Raw genomic sequence first — 18669 nt, forward strand, 5'->3', positions numbered from 1 at the left:
CCTGAACCCAAAAAAAAATTTCTTTTGTGATAGAGCATGCAATTTTAAGCAACTTTCTAATTTACTCCTATTATCAATTTTTCTTCGTTCTCTTGCTATCTTTATTTGAAAAAGAAGGCATCTAAGGTAAAGAGCCAGCTAATTTTTGGTTTAGACCCTGGACAGAACTTGTTTATTGGTGGGTGAATATATCCACCAATCAGCAAGAACAACCCAGGTTGTTTACCAAAAATGGGCCGGCATCTAAACTTACATTCTTGCTTTTCAAATAAAGATACCAAGAGAATAAAGAAAATTTGATAATCGGAGTAAATTAGAAAGTTGCTAAAAATTGCATGCTCTATCTGAATCACAAAATAAAATGTTTGGGTTCAGTGTACCTTTAAGACAGATACATTTTGCTGTAAATTCATAATACAAAATTTCATTACCATGATCAGTAGAACACTGACCAATTTAATTCTATATTCATGCCTTTAGGTTCTAAGGTATCTAATTTAAAAATCCAAAATACCTCACGTTGTTTTAATAAGATCTCTCTATTACCTCCACGTCTCGGGGTATTAACCCTTTCAATCACCTGGAACCTCAACTGATTAATTTGATGGGCTGCTACTGGGGCAGTTAATATCTTACAGCAAATGTTACTTCTATGTTCACTAATGCGATCTTTGACACGTCTTGTTGTCTCTCCCACATAGCCACGCTCACATGTATAATGTGTGTGATAACATTTGTAACCATTTTGTGGATGTGTAAAATAAGGACTCTTAATAATAGAGCAACAATTGATGCACCCCAAGCACTGTTTTTCACCCAATGTGTTCAGCAAGCTCCAAGCACTGATTCTTTCTCAACAAAGGATACCAAAAGAATGAAGCAAATTGGATAATAGAAGTAAATGGAATGTTGTTTAAAATTGTATTTTCTATCTGAATCATGAAAGAAAAAAAATGTTGATTTATGTCCCTTTAAAGGGACACTGTAGCCCAAAAATTTATTTTGTAATTCAGATAGAGCATGCAATTTTAAGCAACTTTCTAATTTACTCCTATTATCAAATTGTCTTCATTTTCTTGGTATGTTTATTTGAAAAGAAAGAATGTAAGTTTAGATGCCGGCCCATTTTAGGTGAACAACCTGGGTTGTCCTTGCTGATTGGACAGCACCTTTAAACAAGTGCTGTCCATGGTTCTGAACCCACAATTTGCTGGCTCCTTAGCGGAGATGCCTTCTTTTCAAATAAAGATTGCAAGAGAATGAAAAAAAAATTGATAATAGAAGTAAATTAGAAAGTTGCTTACAATTACATGCTCTATCTGAATCATGAAAGAAAAAAATTGGGTTCAGTGACATATATAGGAAATAAATGGCGGCGGTTGTACAGGTGGAGGATCGTAGGTGAAATTTAAGCTTATAAATGTTAAAAATTTACAAAACAACATTAAAAATGCTGCGTTTTCATCAATGAAAGTCACTTTATTTTTTTATTCTACATACGATCGCATGTTTCACTGGGTCTTAGTTTACCATCACTTTAATGTGTCCCTATAAATTTTGTGTTTGAAATATTTAGGAAACAATAACTCCCATGCACAATATAGAAAATGACACAAAAACCCTTTTTCAGATGCTACAGTTTTTTCTCCTTATATTTGAAGTTATTTTCTAAAAGTGCTTGGGCTGCAGAAAAAAAAAGTTATGAAAAATAACTGAAATTAATATTTATAAGCAATGAGTGTAAAAAATAAAAACAGCTTTAGCAAATGGCTTAACGCTGAATGTGTAACATTTACAGCCATACAAGCTTCTGAAACCAGCATTTAACATAATACACTTGTTTAAATTATTGGATACATAGTATAGCAAATAAGTAACCCTATCCCTTACTTAGACTGACAGAATAATCCTCATTCCACAAATACCACTGGTAAGTAACTAATATTATAATAGCTGTAGTATAGGGTTGAGAAATGGCTAAGCAGAGAAGAAACTGATAATCATTTAACACACTAAGCCACCATATGCTGTGTACCTGAAATCAGGTGTGGAAGTGGCAAGTTTTTTGTTTTTTTTTGAAACCCAAAAAATTTCTTTCATGATTCAGTTAAAAATAAAATTTTAAAAAAGTTTACGATTTTCTTCTATTATCAAATTTGCTTAGTTCTTATGTTATTCTTTGTTGAAGAGATATCTAGATAGGTAGCATGCACACTTCTGGGACACTACACAACAGGAAATAGTGCTGCCATCTAGTGCTTTTGCTAACGTATTACATTGTTGCAAAACTGCTGCCATATAGTGTTGCAGACACCTGCACACTCCTGAGCTTAGCTTCCTGCTTTCAATAAAGGATAACAAGAAAATTTGATAATAGACGTGCATTGGAAATTTGTTTGAAATTGTATGTTTAATGTGAATTGTGAATGAAAAATGTTGGGATTTATGACCCTTTAAACTTGTGTTCAACTAGTCAATAAAATTGGTTCATACATGCTTATTATCAGACTGTATCTGGTGTTTAGTTGTGACTATTGTTTAGCAGAGCCCTCCGTTTGTACCTTTACATTGCTGTCGTAGAGTCATGAGTGTAGCACACACACTGTGAATTTCTAATTCACTGCGATCATCCTGAAAGGTCTCATTATCTGCTACTACTTCCATGGCTGATCTGGCATGGCTGACCACCATCTCCAGGGTGTTCTCCTCATCTTCTTCAAAGTCATCTGGATAATCAGGAACATCTTCATCATCAGAAACTGGAGAAACTGAAAGAGGATAAGGAAAAAAATTATTAAAGATATTACTTTCATGCAAAACAGATATTCTTAAAATTTCCTCTATTTTGAAGTTGACAAATTCAGGGCACTAGGAAACCACAGTTCCAAGATTATTACTTTTCAATTATTTTACATAGGTTTGTAAAAATACCCTTGTCTTGAACCTTTCAAACTACGTGTAGCTAAATATGCTGGCTTTGTAAGTGTGATATACATGTGTGAACCCCTACCTTATTTATGTCTTTTTCTCTTTCTCTGTCTCTCTCATACACAAATGACAGATTTTAGATCTCCAAAAATGACACACTCACCAGCCACAAGAGATAAAAAGTGATTTTAGTGTCATCTTTAAAGAGTATCTTGTAAAATAATGTACACTTTATTTCATATTCATCAAAATGTCCAGCCTTGTCTAACATAAAATGACACCTTCTCATGTGCCCAATTTGTTTAAATACCCATGACTATTTTCTAATCTAAACCACAATGAAACATAAACAATTATTAACTGCTGCCAAGTAATTGGTATTACTATGACAATCACGACAGCTATAATGACAAGAAACTCTTTAACTGAATGTTGGGACTCTCCAGGTTTAGATTATGAAGTATTTTAAACTTTAAACGTTAGGTAAGGGTTTCTTTAGATTTGCCTTACCCACTAGAATGTCACCTGATTGCTCAAGGGATAGAGAGTTTCTCTCCTATATCTAATATGACTATGATTGTCTGACGTCTTCTGTTGCCACAATGAGCACCTAAAAGCCACTACCTAGACCTTTGACTTTTCATATAGTTACTTACTCTATTATGAAAAAAATGGGGTTCAAATTTCCTCATGTGAATTGATCCATGGTGTGCATATATAACAATTAGAGGTCCTATGTTAGGTCTGGAAAGATGACTAAATATAAATATATAGTTAGGGTTGGAGAAAAGCATAGAGAATGATAATTATCTCACAAGTTTGTTTTAGTATACATATAGGTTTGTCTTATTCCTTATCCTTTGATAAGTACTAAAAGTGTTAAAGGGATTTTCTAAACAAATAAAAGTATATAATGCATATGTGGAACATATTTCTTTCCTTGAGAATATGTTAAAAAGCAGTGTAAACAAACTGAAAATAATACGGCAATAACCATTTAAAACAATTAGGGCCAGATTACAAGTGGAGCCCTAAATAACGCTTTCAATAAAGCGATATTATCGCTCCACTTTGCAGCACACGCTAATGTGCGCTGGTATTAGAAGTTGACAGAAATTGGTAGGAAGCATTGCACCCATGAGAGTGCGCTTTTATAGGTTCTAATGGGAGCCTCATTCTGATTCCGTCAGAGACGGCATCAGAACCTTGCACACAGTGAAGGGGGTAAGTCACACAGTGATGACAGCAAATATAAATATATATGTATATATACATATATATATATATATATATGTATGTGTTAATATGTGTATAAACACATACATATATATGTATATAAGCCAGGGGCGTATTTTGGCCTAGGTAAACAAGGCACAGATTGGAGGGGGGGGGGGGGGGGAGCAGCACATGTTTGTGGCTATATTTAAAAGAAGCTTGCAGTTTTTTTAGAAGTATTATACAGGTATATAATGGGAGATTTTGCCCAATGAGCTTACATTCTAGGGGGTTATTAGAAGAGAGTGCCTATGGAGCTTACAGTTTAGAAGTAACTCTGAGCCTTTCATTTATTCAGCTAGCTATTGTCTTTAGTTGTTGGCTTTCAACACTCAGTATTGTGTTAGGGAAATATTGTTTCAAGAAATCTGTGGGGTTTTTTTATTTATTTATATACATTGCAGCAATAGATAGATATGTGTGTGTGTGTCTGTGTATGCCTGTATGATAGAATATATATATATATATATATATATATATATATATATATATATATATATATATATATATATATACACACACACAGTATCTCACAAAAGTGAGTACACCCCTCACATTTTTGTAAATATTTTATTATACCTTTTAATGTGACAACACTGAAGAAATTACCCTTTGCTACAATGTAAAGTAGTGAGTGTACAGCCTGTATAACAGTTTAAATTTGCTGTCCCCTCAAAATAACTCAACACACAGCCATTAATGTCTAAACCGTTGGCAACAAAAGTGAGTACACCCCTAGGTGGAAATGTCCAAATTGGGCCCAATTAGCCATTTTCCCTCCCCGGTGTCATGTGACTCGTTAGTACTACAAGGTCTCAGGTGTGAATGGGGAGCAGGTGTGTTAAATTTGGTGTTATCGTTCTCACACTCTACACTGGAAGTTCAACATGGCACCTCATGGCAAAGAACTCTCTGAGGATCTGAAAAACGAATTGTTGCTCTACATAAAGATGGTCTAGGCTATAAGAAGATTGCCAAGACCCTGAAACTGAGCTGCAGCACGGTGGGCAAGACCATACAGCGTTTTCACAGGAGAGGTTCCACTCAGAACAGGCCTCGCCATGGTCGACCAAAGAAGTTGACTGCACGAGCTCAGCGTCAGATCCAGAGGTTGTCTTTGGGAAATAGACGTATGAGTGCTGCAAGCAGTGCTGCAGAGGTTGAAGGGGTGGGGGTTAGCCTGTCAATGCTCAGACCATATGCTGCACACTGCATCATATTGGTCTGCATGGCTGTCATCCCAGAAGGAAGCCTCTTCTATAGATGATGCACAAGAAAGCCCGCAAACAGTTTGCTGAAGACAAGCAGACAAAGAACATGGATTACTGGAACCATGTCCTGTGGTCCAATGAGACCAAGATAAACTTATTTGGTTCAGATAGTGTCAAGCGTGTGTGGTAGCAACCAGGTGAGGAGTACAAAGACAAGTGTGTCTTGCCTACAGTCAAGCATGGTGGTGGGAGTGTCATGGTCTGGGCCTGTATGAGTACTGCCAGCACTGGGGAGCTACAGTTCATTGAGGGAACCATGAATGCCAACATGTACTGTGACATACTGAAGCAGAGCATGATCCCCTCCCTTCTGAGACTGGGCTGCAGGGCAGTATTCCAACATGATAACGACCTCAAACACACCTTCAAGATAACCACTGCCTTGCTAAAGAAGCTGAGGGTAAAGGTGATGGACTGGCCAAGCATGTCTCCAGACCTAAACCCTATTGGGCATCTTCAAACAGAAGGTGGACATCCACCAGCTCCGTAATGTCATCATGGAGGAGTGGAAAAGGACTCCAGTGGCAACCTGTGAAGCTCTGGTGAACTTCCATGCCCAAGAGGGTTAAGGCAGTGCTGGAAAATAATGGTGGCCACACAAAATATTGACACTTTGGGCCCAATTTGGACATTTCCACTTAGGGGTGTACTCACTTTTGTTGCCAACGGTTTAGACTTTAATTGCTATGTGTTGAGTTATTTTGAGAGGACAGCAAATTTACACTGTTATACAGGCTGTACACTCACTACTTTACATTGTAGCAAAGTGTAATTTCTTCAGTCTTGTCACATGAAAAGATATAATAAAATATTTTTTTTTTCATTTGGACTGTTCTCTATAAACTCTCCCCATATTATCCCTTGGTTTTCTGACTAGAAGGTTTATGAGGGATGGAGTTATTTCTGATAATATGCTCGGTCTAGTCTCACCCTCAAGTTTTTAGTAGCTTATATGCAGAGCCTGTCTACAATTTCACATGAACTGACAAGTTGCCAAATTGCTAATTTTTGTAATACACAGTGTTCGTGTTTCAACACTTCTTTACTCAATTCCCTGATACTATTTACACTGTGTTTTTTTCATTTGGGACTTTTTATGTGGCTAAGCGTTAATATCTGATTTATAGGCAGTGGTTTTGGACTAACTATATATTGGTGTTTACTAATATATATTTTCTTCAATGGAGGAAGTACAGGAAATGGATATGGAATCCTTGTCCTTTAGAGAGATTGATGAGGACAATCTTGATTTATTTAATTTGGAGGATATATTTATACACAATTCCCCTAAAACTAAATTAGGAGATTTATTCCAAGACTTTGAAAATCTGAAACTAAAAGAACAAAAGCTTACATGGGATAAGTAGATTCTGACTAAATATCTTGATTTGAAAATGGTGCCCCGTGGACTGAGATTGAATAAATTCCCTACCTATGATATCAAAGATCAGGATTTTATCAGTCGTTGGAACCAAGCCCTGACCAATTGCTCTTTAATTTTAATTTCTCTCCTTATCAAATACAAAGATACCCTTTTTACTGAAGTAAAACTAAAGCTTGCTGGTTTACAGTCTGATATGGATACATTTAAAGGCTGTGATGTATATACTAGGTTTGAAATTAAATTTAAGCAAACCATAGAGCACTCTAAAAAATTAGTTATTCAAACTAAACATACAAAATTTATAAGAGACCAAAAAGCTTACTCTCAAAACACTGTATATGTTTGGCGTTGTCGCCAAAGACATAAATCATGGTCCAATTCTAATGTACATGATCAGCCTACTGAAGGTAACAGTACACACAAGCAAAATAAGAATAAGAACAAGGGACATTACTATACTAAAAATAACAATAAAAAACAACAAGCACAGGCAATCACACATGAGCCCCCAAAGAAGGTCATGTTCTCTAATTCAGAGGTGGATGCCTCTGATGAGGACAGGTTTGCTTCCAGCTTTGAGGGCACATCAGGTGATGAGGAGCCTATTTCATCTTTAAATAATTTGCAAACATCTATTCCACTAGCTGTTCCATTGGGAACTAATAAAAGTATTTTGAAGGGTTCACAGGATAAGGGTGCACGTCCCAAAATTTATATTGAGCAAACGGGCCCTTATGGTACTACTCAATACTCTCACCCCCAGGTTTTTCAGGAGGATCAGAGGCAATTCCAGGGGGGGTCTCTACTCAAACTGTACAAGGGAGTTCCATAGAACAACCCAGGTATCCCCAGAGGATCAGAAATCAAAGGCAACGAAAGTACCAGTAGAGACGGTGATCAGTATCTCTACCTATGATCTGACTGAAGCTGAATGCAGGGTACTTAGCCATGGGCTAGGTTATGTTCCATCAAGGAGTTTTGATTTATTTCAGACTATCCTTGATGTGAATAAACTTGTGCACGATTTAACTCTGCGCAAATATTTTAATAATGATGGCCATCATTTAGTTGGTGACTCTGATTCGGCTTCACAAAGTACAGTAGTGGGTAGTTCTTTTGATTTTGCTGATATCTGCTCTTTAGTCTCTCTAGAGGGTCTTCGAACAGGTAATGAGGGTGGTTTTAGTACAAATATACCCACTTTAAAATCAAAATCCTTATTCTACCCTTTACAAGCAAGGGGCAAATTCTTGGAAGTATTCCATCAGAGGGTGGTTGAAGACCTAACCGACTTGTCCATGACCACAACTGCCGGCACCCATAATCTGACTATAAAAGAAAAGGCAGCTCTCACAAGCCTACAAAATAATGACCAGATTGTCATTAAGCAGTCGGATAAGGGCGGTAGTGTTGTGGGGATGGACAGGGACAGTTATATAACTGAAGCATGTCGCCAACTTGAGGACTCTGATACATATGTTCCTCTTTCAGGGGATCCCACTATAAGATTTGGTATTGAGCTAAGGCATCTTATTGATAAGGCGGTGGAGGATGGGCTCTTGAGTTATGAGACAGCTAAAACGCTGGTGGTATCTAATCCTATTGTTCCCATCTTCCACCACCTCCCTAAGGTGCACAAGAGCTTGATTAATGTGAAGGGCAGGCCGATAGTTGCTGGAATTGGTTCCCTAATGGAATCATTATCCAAATGGGTAGATCAGTTTCTACAGCCTCTTGTTCCCTTATTACCTAGCTATATCAGGGACACTACCCATGTTTTGAGTCAGATGGAGGAGGTTGTGTGGGGGGAGGAGAACAGTTGGTTAACAATTGATGTTGTATCACTCTACTCCTCCATCCTCCACAACTATGGCCTTAGAGCAGTAGAATTCTTTCTTGATCTATACACTGACCTTACTTCAGAGATGAAGGAATTTGTGGTTTTAGCAGTTAAGTTTCTGCTGGAACAAAAATTTTTTTTGTTTCAGGGATGCTACTACCTCCAGAGAGATGTGGGACTGCTATGGGGGCAAAATTTGCTAACCTCTTTATGGGGTGGTGGGAGCGGTCCCACGTCTATGGAGGTACCTGTATCTACTCAGCTACATATATTGTTAAATATATGCGCTATATCGACGATTTGTTGTTAGTATGGTTGACAGATTCATCTAAAGCAGCTGAGTTTGTTGATTATTTGAACACCAATGATGTTGGTTTACAATTTACATACAAATGGTAAAAAAGCATGGTGTCCTTTTTGGATGTGTCCTTAACTGGGTTATCTTGTGAAAGTAAAGTGGTTTCAGCTCTATATAGGAAGCCCATTGCTGGTAACAGTTTGTTGCATGCAAGAAGTAACCACCCTGGGCATGTCTTTAAGGGCATAGCCAAAGGGCAATTTTTAAGGCTTTGCCGTAACTGTACCATACATGAGGTCTTCCTTGAGGAGAGTAAAAACCTTAAGTCCAGATTTAGGGAACCCTAATAAAAATTGTGGACAAAGCATTTGCTATGGTTAAAGGGACACTGAACCCAATTTTTTTCTTTCGTGATTCAGATAGAGCATGCAATTTTAAACAACCTTCTAATTTACTCCTATTAACAATTTTCCTTCGTTCTCTTGCTTTCTTTATTTGAAAAAAGAAAGCATCTAAGCTATTTTTTTGGTTCAGCACCATGGAAAGCACTTGTTTATTGGTAGGTGAATTTACCTACCAATCAGCAAGAACAACACCGTGTGTTCACCAAAAATGGGCCAGCATCTAAACTTACATTCTTGCATTTCAAATAAAGATACCAAGAGAATGAAAAGAATTTGATAATAGGAGTAAATTAGAAAGTTGCTTAAAACTGCATGCTCTATCTGAATCATGATAGAAAAAAATTTGGGTTCAGTGTCCCTTTAACAAAATTGATAGGAGTTCCCTTTTGAATGTCTCTAAGCCGTAGAAACAGGCATATCAAGTGAATAAAAACTTATCGATACATGGGTGATAAGAAACTCAGACATACTATTAAAAATGGATGTATGTTTGTAGCTAAAAAAGAGTGCCTCTTTTGGTAATATACTGTCCCCGAGTCTGCTCAAGGATGGCACATCTCAAAATTCATGGCTACATTGCCAAGGTAATTATAAATGTGGTAGACGAGTGTGCACTTCTTGTGATTATGTCCATGTTGGTAAAACCTTTATGGTTCTTCATACAGGAGAGATTGTACACACTAAGGGATGTGTCAATTGTAAGAGTACTTTTGTTATTTATCTAATTGAATGTACACAATGTCACCGTTACTACGTGGGTAGGACCACTAGAGATGTAGGTACCCGTATTAGAGAACATCTCTCGTATATTTCAGGAGAAAAACCATGCTCCGCTTTATCTAGACATTTTTTGGAAGTACATAATCAAGATGTGAGGACATTTAGTTGGAGAGCAATCGAACAAATCAGAAAGCCAGTCAGAGGAGGGGACAAATTGTCATTACTCTGTCGCCAAGAAATCTACTGGATCTTTAAGTTAAAAAGCTTGATTCCAGTAGGTTTCAATTCTGAATATGATAACATTAATTATTGTAATAAATGGGGGGACGTTTTGTCCCTTTATTTTTACCTTTTATGCCCATATAACTAGGGCCTGAGCCCTTAATATATCTTCTTGGTTTTATTTTATAATTTTTTTTTTGTAAATCATATAAAGTAAATATTAACTCTATAAGTTATATGTACAAAGATGCTGATAGAAAGCATTTTTTTTGTTTTGGTGCAGACATTTTACCAATTTTTTTGTTGGTTTCATGTATAATAGTATTTGTCCCTTCCCTACACTTCAAACTTAGCATGTTATTATTTATTAATTAGGCACTGTCTTTATTACAGTTATTAGTTTGGTTTTAAAGTCCTTTGATCAGTTAATATCTATAGGGATTACAAGGGGTGGGTTTGAATTACTCATTAGGGGGGTTAATGTCCTGATACAGTATTTTGCCTCCTAATTCCAATAAGTATGACATACTCATTTATCGCAGGATACCATAAACTTTATATTTAGCATTTAATGTTTACTTAAGAGCATATGGTGTTCACTTTTAGCCCATAGGTAGTATGCTATTCACGATAAGTTTTGGATACTCTATATGCGTTATTATTTGTTGTGTAATTGTTATATCTATCCCTGGATCTTAATTCTACTCGAAATTGATCAAGTATATGTACCTTTAAGAAACTTTTGCCAATCTCTAGCCATTGTTCTCATCGAAGCATTCACTAGTGTTTTAGCTTTAAATAGCACACACCTGTGCTTTTCTGGTATGCCTAGGACTACGGTCTTTTTGACCGAAACCGGTCAGATGTGATTTTTTGGCTGGACTAAGTTTTTTCCTTTTTCCAATATCCTGTATTATATGTTTTAACTATTCTAAATAAAATGGATTTTTATATAATGATTTGAGAGTGAAGACTACTGTGGATCCTCCTTTTTTTCTATAATAAAATATTAACAAAAATGTGAGGGGTGTACTCACTTTTGTAAAATATTGTATATATATATATATATATATATATATATATATATATATATATATATATATATATATATATATATATATATATATAAAAAGTATTTTGTTCTGCGCCAAATCTCTGTGGACATATAATATATTACAGGGGAAGAAGCTCCCCTATATCTAAACACTTACTTAGAAAACCTCAATCAATATGAGGTAAGTAATCACCCTTGGAATGATAATCCACGTAAATCTCTGCAGCTCCTATTAATTGGATCCGTTCCAATAGGGACCTGAAGCTGTATTCACCTATTGCTGTGTTCTGAGGCAGTGATTAAGATCCTCTCCGAAAATGTTAATGGCTCATGCAGATTGTGGACATTGCAGCTTGGAGAATTTACTTTTTTGGCTTCTCTAGGGAGCATGAAACCAGTATATTATCACACAAATGCAAGAGGCGCTTAGTGTCCTTTTAAGCTGTAGAATCGCCCCTGGTTGCAATATAAATACTATTACATGAGTGACTAAGTCAAAGCCCAGTTTGTGAGTGAGTAAGTCCACAATCTGCATGAGCCATTAACGTTTTCGGAGAGGATCTTAATCACTGCCTCAGAACACAGCAATAGGTGAATACAGCTTCAGGTCCCTATAGGAACGGATCCAATTAATAGGAGCTGCAGAGATTTACGTGGATTATCATTCCAAGGGTGATTACTTACCTCATATTGATTGAGGTTTTCTAAGAAAAAAGAGAAAAAATCGATCCCAATATCCATATGGTATGAATAAAAACAGCCTTATTTCTTCAATTTTAAAACAGCAAACATGATACACGCACAGAAGTATCAGGTTTTACGCGTTTCGGCTATTGCCGTACTCATAAACCTGATTTGGCACAGGTGAGTGCCATCTTAAAAAGGTTACAAAACATGGTTATTGGTTGGCGCTCAACACACCCCTATTAACCATTAAGGTACTGAATGCACACAGACAATACTTATTTCACACATTGAACAATGGGAAATGGAGGTGGATAGGGAATAGGGCATAGTATATGTATATATTCAAATCTGATATTGTCTAACAATGGCAGTTCATAAGAAACTCAGTATAAATATATATAACGCTTTTTTTTCTTTTTCTCAAGAGCCTACTACACAGTATATGTTTATCCATGTGAACAAGAGACATGATATTGTAAAATTTCTATGAGATAAACATATCTAATAACGAAACCAGAGCATTTGCTAATCATAAAGACCTTTCATAAACATAATATTAGTAATAAACAATAAATATATATATCAGTTTATCATAACCTTTGGAGTATACATATGATTAAAGAATTCAAAAACTAATACATTTAACAGGTAACAGATTAGCCATGGCATTCATGAGGTTCAAGCTGCAATTATTATACTGGTTATATGAACGTATGCCCTATTTGTATATCAATTGTATTTTTAAAAAAAATTAATTAAATGTTCTAGACTGAAAATGATAACTATAGTGCATATGTTCATGTCAAAACATATATCATTAAAGAACATGCCTATATATAAAAACCCTATATCATCCTGTCTATACCATCTTTCTAAATTTATCATAAGCAGTAGGTCCCACAGGAGATTATTGCAAAAATTATTATTTCAGGAAATATTTCAAATGAGAAATTTGAAATTTATTGGAAATATATATATTAATATGTTGGTGTACTGGACCATGAAGCCAATCATTACTGCCAATGATTTATGATGTCAAACTCGGAGTTAAATCCAGTTGGTATCTGAGTATTTAGCTTCATGATCCAGTACACCTCCTGCCTTGCCAAAAGTTCATCCTTATTTCCTCCCCTGGGGGGCAAGTTAACAGTTTCAATGCCTCGCCACTTAAAGGATCCAGTGTCCTTGCCGTGCACCTCAATAAAATGTCGGGATAGTGCCGAACATGGTTTATCATTTTTGATATAACCAAGATGTTCTCTTATCCTTGTTCGGACTTCCCTGCTTGTCATTCCAACGTACTGCTTGGAGTGCTCCTGACATTCTACTAGGTACACAACATAAACACTGGAGCACTTAATACATCCTTTAGACAAAAACCTATCTCCAGTTGAACACGAGTAGAAGTTTCTGCCTTCCACAACAGTATCACAGGCCTTACACCTATGGTCCCCACATTTGTAGGTGCCATTGACCTGTAACCAGGAACTTTTCTTCTTTTTGTTGGATGGTAAGAGACTGGGGGACAAAAGGTTGCCCAAGGATAGATTTTTGGAGTAGACACACCTAAATCCTTTTTCCACTGTCGTTTTTAAATGTACATCACCCAGGAGAATAGGAAAATATTTCCTGATGATGCTACATACAGTGGAATAATCTGAAGAATATTGGGTGATGAAAGTGAGCTGTCTTTCTTGCTCATTCATCTTATTCTGCAGTTTTTTGGGGGGATTTCTCTCCGATGTGACCACTTTTTTGGATACATTGTCTAATAATTTTGGGGGATAACCCCTGTTTTTTAATCTCTGTTTGATTTCCTTTGTTTCTGCATGGAAATCTTTTTCACTACTGCAAACTCTTTTTGCCCTTAGAAACTGGCTCTTTGCAATGCCACTAAATACATGTGGAGGATGACCACTTTTATGATGAAGGATTGTGTTCCCTGAGATGGGCTTCCTATAGAGTTTTGACTCAATCTTTTGTGTTATGTGGTTTCCAGTTAATGTGACATCTAAAAAATTAACCTTAGAGGGATGCCACTCATGTGTGAATTTTAAACCATGGTTTGCCTCATTTAGGAAACCTAGAAAAATTTGGGCTTGTTCTTCACTAGACGACCAGATAAAAATCAGGTCGTCTATGAAGCGACGATAGAAAACCACTTCTGCCTCCAAGGGGCTCTCACCTCCATAAATAAAAGAGCGCTCAAGCCAGCCCATGTATAGGTTCGCATAGGAGGGGGCAAACTTGGCCCCCATAGCTGTGCCCCTTTTCTGGAGGTAAAAAACCCCCTCGAAGCAGAAGTAGTTATGCTCTAATAGATACTGGGTGATACGTAGAATGTATCTTATATTTTCTGATGACATGTCTGCACTGGACTGTAGAAAAAATTCAATGGCCTTTAAGCCCATGTCATGGGGTATGCTGGAGTATAGAGAGACCACATCAATGGTCAGCCAACTATAATCCTTCTGCCACTCAATACACTCCAGCATACCCAATACATGTGAGGTGTCACGAATATGACTGGGTAAAGCCAAAACATATGGCTGCAATACCCCATCCAACCAATCGCATAAAGGCTCCAGAAGGGAACCAATTCCTGATACAATTGGGCGACCCTTTACATCAGTTACACTCTTGTGTACCTTGGGCAGATGGTGGAAGATGGGGATGATAGGATGTGTTACATATAAAGAGTCTGCTGTTTGTTGATCAAAAATACCTAAGTCAACCCCATCATCCAACATCTGCCCAAGCTCATATTGAAAGAGTTTTGTTGGATTTTGGTCCACAATAGAGTATGTGTTATGGTCAGTTAGTTGTCGCAATGCCTCATTTACATATTCCACTCAGTCCAACACCACCACACTGCCTCCCTTATCTGATTGCCTTATCACAATATTGTCATTGTTTTGTATAGAGAGGATCGCTTCTCTTTCTAATCTAGAAAGATTTTGTGTAACAGGAGCAGAGGATAAACTAAGTTTTTTTAAGTCATCCACTACTCGTTTATGGAAAACCTCCAAAGATTTGCCTCTATTGTGTATAGGATAAAAATTAGAGGCAACTTTTCTCTGTGGTAATTTATTATCAGTGATTGTACTTACTACTGTGGATTCCCTTTCTAAGCTTTCCAATGATGTGACACTACATGCTTCTTGAAAGGTAAGATTTGTGGGGTGTGTAGTATTAGATATACAAGATCTAGTGTCATCAGCTTTAGCTGTCATCTCAAAATGTTTATTTAATGTTATCTTCCTTATAAATCGATTCAAGTCAATTATGGTTTGGAAGAGATTAAACTTCCTGTTTGGACAAAAGCCCAAACCCAATTCCAAAATCTTAGTCTCAGCTTTGTTTAGTGTGTATGAAGACAAATTAATAACACTACTAGAAGTCGCTATTTTATTTGTTTGGGGTCTCTCAGGGTATATCTGTGTTTTGGGGTGTAGGCCTGTTTCCCCCCACCCCTCGTTCGTTTTTTGACCACATGAAAAACCTGCGATGTTGTTGCAACTTGTTGCGAAATATCAGATTCTGGTTGTGTATTTGAATGTACAAAGTTTTGTTGTTTAGCCTGTGTATTTTTAGGTGTAGTACCTATATTAGATTGAACTTTGACTAGTGGTCCGGGTTCTATCTCTTCACCACTGTTTTCCAGATGTTCATTATATTCCGCACCCGATCCCTCATCACCAGAGGTGGAAGCTCCCTGTGATGAAAAATCATCATCAGTTGTCTCTGGATCAGAGAAAGTAACTCTTTTTTTATTTTTATTATTCTTTCTCTTCTTGTGATGAGGGATATATGGCTGTATGTCAGTATTAGCAACCATACATTGGTTATTATCTGCAGTACTAGTGCTACTGGTATTGTCTTTAGTTTTATTTTTATTTTGTTTTGATTGTGCATTGTTGAAGTGTCTTCTATTGCGCTTATATAATCTCTGCCAAATAAAGACCTGATTGTCAGAATAATCTTTTTGGTCACGTAAAAACTTAGTATGTTTTATAGAAATTAAATCTTGTCTTGAAGATTCGACAACATCCCTCAACATCACATCAAAACACACATATTCATCACTGAGTTTAAAGTTATTCAATTCAGCTTGTAACTTTGCAATATCATTTCGAACCATAATTAACTGATCGCTTTTGTATTTAATAAGCATACCCATGAGTCTTAAAGAGCATTCAGAGAGTATACTATTCCATTCTCTGATGAAATCTTGATCAGTCACTTCAAAATTTGGAAACTTTTTTACTCGTAGACCCCTGGGAATCATATGTAATGATAGATATTTATTGAGTATCCAGGAGTCTAATTTGAGTCTTATTTCCTTGAGTCTCAAAATTTCCAGGTTATGGAACAAATCTCCCAATTTGACATCCATAGATACTGATGAAAAGAATTCTTCTAGTTCCAAACCTTCCAAATCCTGATCATTTAGACTAATGAGTGAATAGTACTGTGTGCAATCAATTGCGGTATCCATGTTTATAGGCTTGAGGCAAATAAGAAGCAACTTAAATCGGCCACACTCGGGTAAACACAGAGTCAAGGAAATAATGAGAAAAAAGAAAGAGGGTTCCGTGTTTTAACCCTTGGTTAGCCGATATATATTAATGGCAGTTCACAGCTCATACTTAAAAGCCTTAGGCGATATAATGAGAAGAGCTCTGTCGAGCAATAATTACTCCACCTTGATTAACAGATAAGTTCTTTAACTTGTGTGATAGATAGACTCACCCACCTTGACCATACTCCGTTCGACGAGCATCCACTCATGCGGAAATAGAGACGTCCAGGCGCTCCAACTGCTCGTCTCCCCGCAAAGAACAATCGGTCAAATCAGCCGCTGCCCAACAGGTGCTGTCCCTGCAAGCACCTTAGCTACGCGGCTCCTCACTGAACCAGTTCCGGCTTGCCTCCAGGTGCAAACATCCAATGCGAATTCGTGAGTTAGGTCACGTGGTGGGTGGTCAACCAATCCCGAACTTCGAAGGTGTCTTGTGAAAACAGTATCGCCAAGGTAGCTGTGTTGGCTCCACTTTATCCGCCCTCAGTCACTTCTAAGATGCTTAAGGATAGAGGGTATCTGGAAAAGGATTCCTTGTAATCCCAGTATTGAAATAGAAAAAAGAGAAAAAATCGATCCCAATATCCATATGGTATGAATAAAAACAGCCTTATTTCTTCAATTTTAAAACAGCAAACATGATACACGCACAGAAGTATCAGGTTTTACGCGTTTCGGCTATTGCCGTACTCATAAACCTGATTTGGCACAGGTGAGTGCCATCTTAAAAAGGTTACAAAACATGGTTATTGGTTGGCGCTCAACACACCCCTATTAACCATTAAGGTACTGAATGCACACAGACAATACTTATTTCACACATTGAACAATGGGAAATGGAGGTGGATAGGGAATAGGGCATAGTATATGTATATATTCAAATCTGATATTGTCTAACAATGGCAGTTCATAAGAAACTCAGTATAAATATATATAACGCTTTTTTTTCTAAGTAAGTGTTTAGATATAGGGGAGCTTCTTCCCCTGTAATATATTATATGTCCACAGAGATTTGGCGCAGAACAAAAGACTTTTTTTCTATATTGATTTAGTGAAGATTAAGTGGGAATCTTCACGAAATTATTCAGTTCAGCTGCCTTTTTCTCTGAATATAACTATTCATGGACTTTCTATTATTTTGACTTTTTTAATTGTGCAAGTATTTATTGTATATTATTTATTATTCATTCTTATGTGTTTATGCATACTTGTTATTTATAATATTACAACATTTTATCTAACAACATTAGGATAGCGCAGTCTTCTTATCTTGTTTTAATATATATATATATATATATATATATATATATATATATATATATGTGTGCACATGCGTGCATGTGACTATGTGTGTGTGCGCGCGTTTGTTTGCTTGTGTATGTGTGTATGCAAGTGTTTTGCAAGTCCTAGTGAACATTTACTTTGGAAATGCGATTACTTTTTTTTTTTTTTTAAATTCACGTTGCTCTCTGTGCAAAAAAATATTATGGCCAAAAAAGCTTCTTGGGGGGGCAGCAGAATTTAGAGTGCCCAGGGCAGCATGAAACCTAAATACGCCACTGATATAAGAATATACTGGGAACACACAGTCCCCGTAGACTGCAATGTAAAGGCACTTTTTAGTGCCGTTTAAAAAAAAAAAAAAACTCCCACCAACTTTAGCCCCTCATAACTGCCGAGTGCAGTTGTTTTTTATTTAAATAAAGCTATTTTTTTTTAATATAAAAAACTAATATGTCCTCTATTTTGAGGGCATTTGGGGCACTTTTAGAAAATTAATCTGAGATTGGATCTCTGGTAATTTTCCAAGTGCTAATTGCTACCGCGAGCTCGCAGTAGCAAAAACCAATCGCCCACAAATAAGCAATTTTGCCACGTTTGCAGGTGCGCGATAATTTGGTGCTCCATTTGTAATCTGTAAAAGTTAGTAAATTAACTGTAAATATTGTGCCTATCCAAGTTCCTTAGAGAGACGAAATCTAAAGTTAGAGAATTTGCTTTTTG

General features: G+C 36.7%; 1 protein-coding gene across 4 annotated transcripts in view; it reads right to left on the reverse strand.

Moving 5' to 3' along the window:
* Positions 1–18669, reverse strand: part of LOC128639045 (uncharacterized) — a 52078-nt gene that overhangs the window by 25119 nt on the left and 8290 nt on the right. For all 4 annotated transcript variants that reach the window (XM_053691206.1, XM_053691198.1, XM_053691195.1 and 1 more), the window contains exon 3: positions 2562–2768. In XM_053691206.1, the coding sequence (XP_053547181.1) occupies positions 2562–2768 (207 nt within the window). The remainder of the gene's footprint in view (positions 1–2561; positions 2769–18669) is intronic.

The sequence above is a fragment of the Bombina bombina genome, chromosome 1, assembly GCF_027579735.1.
Source record: "Bombina bombina isolate aBomBom1 chromosome 1, aBomBom1.pri, whole genome shotgun sequence".
NCBI classification, from domain to species: domain Eukaryota; kingdom Metazoa; phylum Chordata; class Amphibia; order Anura; family Bombinatoridae; genus Bombina; species Bombina bombina.